Source organism: Eriocheir sinensis, chromosome 4 (genome assembly GCF_024679095.1).
Source record: "Eriocheir sinensis breed Jianghai 21 chromosome 4, ASM2467909v1, whole genome shotgun sequence".
Classification (NCBI taxonomy): Eukaryota; Metazoa; Arthropoda; class Malacostraca; order Decapoda; family Varunidae; genus Eriocheir; species Eriocheir sinensis.
In genome coordinates, this window is record NC_066512.1 from 27037034 (window position 1) to 27043459 (window position 6426).

At 54.3% G+C, this 6426-nt stretch overlaps 1 protein-coding gene across 1 annotated transcript; it reads right to left on the reverse strand.

Moving 5' to 3' along the window:
* Positions 1-3002: 3002 nt before the first annotated feature.
* Positions 3003-5858, reverse strand: LOC126981433 (fork head domain transcription factor slp1-like). The gene has a single exon (XM_050832462.1). It carries the CDS (start codon positions 4537-4539, stop codon positions 3148-3150), a length of 1392 nt encoding a protein of 463 aa, XP_050688419.1. The 5' UTR covers positions 4540-5858; the 3' UTR covers positions 3003-3147.
* Positions 5859-6426: the final 568 nt, after the last annotated feature.

The following is a 6426-nucleotide window of genomic DNA, read 5'->3' on the forward strand; positions in this document are numbered from 1 at the left end:
GAGAGAAGGGAGAGAGAGAAAGGAGGGGTAAGGGAGAGGAGGAGGAAGAGGAGGGAAAGAACTGGAGAGAGAGAGAGATAGGTGTGAGAGGGGAAAGGAAAGGAGAGGGGAGAGAAGGGAGGGAGAGAAAGGAGGGGTAAGGGAGAGGAGGAGGAAGAGGAGCCTTGGGAAAGAACTGGAGAGAGAGAGAGAGATAGGTGTGAGAGGGGAGAGAAAAGGGAGGGAAGGAGAAGGGAGGGAGAGAGAAAGGAGGGGTGAGGGAGGGGAGAGGAGGTGTCAGAGGGGAGGGGGGGGCGGAGATAATTAGAACAACACAGCTGGTCAACCATAAACAAAGAATATTATTAACTAACAACAATTTTGCTTCTGTATACAAACAACTGGAGCCAGGTGGTGGTGGTGGTGGAGGTGGTGGAGGTGGTGGAGGTGGAGGTGACAGAATGAGGCGTAACACATTTCTCTCCTTCTCTCCATTTTTTTTTCCTCCTTCCTCTTTCCTCCTCCTCCTCCTCCTCTTGTGTGTTCTTTCCTCCTTTCCTCCAGTGCCTCATCTCTCTTTTCCTCTCTTCCTCTTATTCTTTCTCCTCCTCCTCCTCCTCTTCTATTTCTTCTCCATTCATCTCTCTTCTTTTACCTTCCCTTTCTATCTCTTTACTATCTTGAACTTCCCCTCTTCTTCCTCCTCCTCCTCCTCCTCTTCCTCTTTCTCTATTCGTGTCTACCCTCCCATATTTGTATTCTCTCTCTCTCTCTCTCTCTCTCTCTCTCTCTCTCTCTCTCTCTCTCTCTCTCTCTCTCTCTCTCTCTCTCTCTCTCTGTTTATCTATCTGTCTATTTTTCTCCCTTCTCTCCCTTTCTCAACATCCACTCTCTCCCTCTAACCTTTTCCCCCCTCCATCCATCCATCCATCATCCAATCCCTTCCTCACGCACACACTCTCTCCCTCTCTCCCTTTCTTCAACTCTCCCTCCCTCTCTCTCCCTCCCTCCCTCTGAGTCTAAATCCATCTATTGGTGTTTCTTTAGGTGGAAAATTGTTCCTTATTATTACAAATTGGTACAGGCGTTTATATATACAGTCCAGAGAGAGAGAGAGAGAGAGAGAGAGAGAGAGAGAGAGAGAGAGAGAGAGAGAGAGAGAGAGAGAGAGAGTAGTGAATGAAGGAATTATTGTATAGGGAGGAGATGGAAGGAAGGAATGAAAGAAGGAAGGATATGGAGAGAGAGAAGGGAGAGAAAAAGGGATCATGGAGAGATGGAGAGAGAAAAAGGAGGAGAAAGACAGATGAGGAAGGAAGGAAGGAAGGAAGGAAAGACATGGAGAGAGAAGGAAGGAGAGAGGGAGGGAAGGAGGGAAGGAAAAGGAGAAGAGAGAGGAAAAGAGAATGAAGAATATGAGAGAGCAACATACCACCACCACCACCACCACCACCACCACTATAATCCTACACAGACACACACATACACACACACACACTACCCCACCACACCCCCACCACCACCACCACCAGTGTTTGCCTAAGGTGTTTGCGTAAGGGAGCTCCTCATGAGTGGCTTTGTGTCTCGTGTGAACCAAATCAGAGACGAGTGTTATGCCTCAGGGCCCTCGTGTGGCGTGTCAACAGTGTGTGTGTGTGTGTGTGTGTGTGTGTGTGTGTGTGTGTGTTCGTGTGTGTGTGTGTGTGGCCCAGCCTATGTCCTCCTCCACCTCCTCCTCCTCCTCCTTCTCCTCCTCCTCCTCCTCCCTCTCTTTCCCTCTGTGTGTGTGTGTGTGTGTGTGTGTGAGAGAGAGAGAGAGAGAGAGAGAGAGAGAGAGAGAGAGATGGTTTAATAATCATATACGCAACACTAGCAGCAACAATGATATAACTGCAATGATAATATTAGTAGTAGTAGTAGCAGTAGTGGAAGTAGTAGTAGTTGTACATATGGTAGTAGTAGTAGTAATAGTAGTAATAGTAGTAGTAGTAGTAGCAATGATAAGAAAAAAAAGAATAACATCATTAATAATAAGAGAAACTCTGGATGACAAAACATCAACGACAACTTGATATTGCTTCGCTTATATAGTCTACTACTACTACTACTACTACTACTACTACTACTACTACTACTAATAATAATAATAATAATAATATTGATAATTATGATAATGATAATTTTAATAAAGAAGAAAAGTATATATCATCGTTATTATTATTATTATTATTATTATTATTATTATTATTATTATTATTATTATTATTATTATATTAATGTTTTAAGCGTAATTTTATTATATTTTTCATTATTAGTTTTATTATTATTAAATATTATTATTATTATTATTATTATTATTATTATTATTATTATTATTATTATTATTATTATTATTATTATTATTATTGTTGTTGTTGTTGTCAGTAGCAGCAGCAGTGGCAGCATAAATAACGGAAGCGGTCATGTCAGTGGCAGTAATGATAAATATAAAATCAATAACAATAAAAATATTAGTAACGATAATAATTATATTCGAAAAGTTTCTATTATGTTAAATGGAATTGATATATGATAATTAGACATATGATACGTGTTCTCCATGCAATATTGTATTGTTAGTAGTGCAGTTTTCAATATCACTTTTATTATTGTTATTTGTATTGTTATTTTATTATCATTATTATTATCATTAGTATTATTATCATTACTATTGTCATCATTATTTGCTAACCTTGGTGATAGTGTCATTGTGTCTGTGACGTTCAGCTTCTGGTGTCTGTGTTGTGTAAGTTGTTGTTGTCGTCGTTGTGTTCGCCCACCAAGCCAAGGCTGTCTCGCCGCGCCGGGCAGCCTCAACACCTTTACCTGCTGTAACAAGTTGTTGTCTGCGGCGCCGCGGCGTGGGCTGCACTCAGCGCTGTGTGTGTGTGTGTGTGTGTGTGTGTGCGTGCGGGCGGGCGCGTCAGGGCGTGCAGGGCGTGGTGCCACGCGGTCTGCAGGGTCGGGTATAATGAAAGAGTCGGTCTGTACATGTCGTTATTATTGAGATAAGTTACTGCTGTACACACGTGCTGTACACCATTGTGGCTCACGCAGGGACTGTACAAAACAGGTCACATACATACAATATATACAGGGTGGCGGCGGCGGCGGCGGCGGGCGGCAGCACTAGCTGGGCCGCGCCACCACCGTCACCGGCTTGAACACCGTGCCCCGGCCCGCCGCCGCCGCTCCCTCGCTGCTGCTGCTGACGACGGGCGTCACGCCGGGGCCTGGCTGCGTGGGGTTCGCGCCCCCGAGGCCCACCATGCTGACCCCCATCCCGGAGAGCCCCGAGGCCAGGTTGGCGCCCACTCCCCCGAGGGTGTGGCCCAGGCCGGCCTGGGACAGCAGGGAGCTGCGGTACACGTCGTACGGGGACATGGCAGACGCCCCGCCGAGGCCCCCCAGCAGGAGCGGGGAGTGGCCCGCCAGGGAGGAGGAGGACGGCGGCGCGCTGATGGGCGTATCCGCCAGGAGGCGGTCCACGCTGAAGGAGGTGATGGGCGGGTGCGAGATGCCCGGCGTGAGGGCCGTGGGCTTGGGCAGGCCCGAGGGCGGCGCGGGGCCCGTCAGCGGCGCGGGGCCAGTAGGCAGCGGCCCAGAGTAACAGGAAGGGGAATAGCCTCTGTAGAGGGCGGCGGCGGCAGCGGCGGCGGCGCTGGCCTGCTGGTAGAGGGGGGCGGTGGCCAGGGCCCCGGGCAGGGTGCCTGGCAAGGAGGCGGACAGCGTGCCTGGCGCCAGGGCACCCCCGAGCCCTGCCGCCGCAGCCGCCGCAGCATAGGGCGTGAGGGCGAAGGGCGGGTAGCATCCGAACCTGCCGAGCAGCGACTGCTTGAAGGCGGCGAGCCTGTTCCTGGAGGCGGCGGTGGAGCGGCGGCGCAGCTTGCCGGTGGTGCCGCCGATGAAGACGTCGTCCGCCGAGGGGTCGAGCATCCAGTAGTTGCCTTTGCCGGGGTCGTCGTAGTGCCGCGGCACCTTGACGAAGCACTTGTTGAGGCTCAGGTTGTGGCGGATGGAGTTCTGCCAGCCCTGCTTGTTCTCGCGGTAGTACGGGAAGTTCTTCATGATGAACTCGTAGATGCCGTTCAGCGTGAGCCGCTTCTCGGGTGAGGAGCGGATGGCCATCATGATGAGGGCGTTGTAGCTGAAGGGCGGCTTCTCGTGCTTCTTCTTCTCCTCGCCGCCCTTCTTATCCGCGCCCTCCTCCTTCTTGGCCTCCTTGTCGTCCTTGTCGTGTTGGTCCTCCACCTCCGAGTCGGACATCACTCCGGGACTCACCGCGCTCGTCACGTCGATGTCCACGTCCTCCTCCACTTCCTCCTCGTCGTCGTCGTCGTCTGCCGTCGTCATTTCCACGTCGTGCACGAGCAGCTCGTCCTTGGGCGTGGGCACGTCGCGCGGCAGCTCGCTGGGGCTGTCCAGCGCCGTCTCGGGCAGGATAGAGTTGATGGAAAAGGCGTGTTTGAGCGGCGTGCGGGCCATGGCGGAGCAGGCGTCCCACAGGTCCACACTGAGCATCCTCGGCACTGTGCAGGCGCGGGTCCGGGGCGCGGCGCCTCACGCCATCACACACACTGTCGGCGCCAGGGATCGCTGTGGTCCATAGTGCGCGGCCCGGCCAGTGCGTCACGGCGCGTTACTCTGCCCGTGCGGCGTAGCTGTAACTGTGCGGCGGCGGCGCCAGTGTAACCTTCATGTACCGCCCGCCCCGCCGCGGCCCGAGCCCCGCCCCCCGCCGCCCGCCGGCCAGCCGCCGCTCCGCCCGCCGCCGCGGCCCGGCCCTCGCCGCCCACCGCGCCCTGACTGGCCGCCACGCTGTCTGTGGGCGGGGCGCTGTCAACACTCCCTCCATATTGAGCCGTGAGCCTCGCCCCGGACCCGATAAAAGATAAACTATTGTCTACACGACATTGTTACGACCCCCGCGGCCGCCTGGCCCCAGGTGGCGGAGGCGACGCCCCGAGGGTCGCCGAGGAGGCCTCTCGCTGTCACTGGCCTGCCGAGGGGTCCTGAGCGGGGCGCCATAACGCAGGCGGGGCGCCGGCGCTGCTCGGGGCTGGGCGGCCAGGTGCACGTGTTTAGGGGCGCACCTCGGCGCGCCGCGAGGGACGCCCCGCCACCAGGGCCGCAGGCGACGCTGGGCCTCCTGCGAGATGTTTCCTGGCCAGGCCGCCCTGAAGCCTCCCTCCATGCACAGCCCGGCGGCCCCACAGACACGCAAGGAGAAACAGGACGTGAGGGAATGCCAGGGACCAGTCTGTCCTACACAAGGGAGCTCTGGCAGAACTATTGTGGACCATCTGCCGCCTTTCCTCACCCCTCACTATCCTTACTGGTGTGCACGCCTGCAGGCTGGGGACCTGCCTGTGCCTGTGAGGGCGTGCAGCAGCCTCTCTTCCCATGCCATGCCCCGGCGGCCGTGCATAACTGACGGGATCGTGCAGGGGCTCCCTTCCCCAAGCACCGATGCCTGTGAGGGGCGTGAAGGAGACTCTTCCCTGACCTCCCCTGGGCCCTGGCTGCCTGGTGGGAGCACGCACGAACCTTCCTTCCCATGCAGTGACCCGTACCGCGGCGTGCATGACCTCCTCCCCCCACCCCCGTGCAGTGCCGAGCCGTGCCTGACCCGCGCAGCGCCCCGACCCGCGGCTCCTGCACATTGTCTTGGGCGGGAGAGACAGGCGTGTCCAGCGGCCATTGTGTGGGCCTCCGTGTTTCCTGCCGCCCCTGCCACCCCCTCCCCTGCCCACTCATGGTCCTCCTCCCCTGGGGCCGCGGCGTATCAGCACCAGCGCCGCACTCAGCATTGGTCACGCCTCCACTTAACAAGGACGCGCCGTCTTTGTCCCGCGTCACAGCACCGGCTCCTGCACACACACACACACACACACACACACACACACACACACACACACACACACACACACACACACACACACAAACAGACTTTCACATCACGCACTTCTTTTCTCCTTCCCTCTTATTTTTCAAGCTGAGAGAGAGAGAGAGAGAGAGAGAGAGAGAGAGAGAGAGAGAGAGAGAGAGAGAGAGAGAGAGGAAGGAAGACAAGAGGAAGAAGGGAAGGAAGAAGAAAGAAAAGTGGAGTGGAGGGAAAAAGGGCCACAATTAAGGAGAGAGAGAGAGAGAGAGAGAGAGAGAGAGAGAGAGAGAGAGAGAGAGAGAGAATCATAAAAACAAACACAGACGCAACACCACCACCACTACATATCCAGGTCATGCAACAGGTGGAAAAACTCGCTCATTAGTAACAGTAATTAAAGGAAAGGTTGATATAATTTATGCAGACTTTAAGTGTGAAAGAATAAGTTACTGGGCTTTAAACAGGGATAAGAATAAGAAAACACACACACACACACACACACACACACACACACACACCTGTCT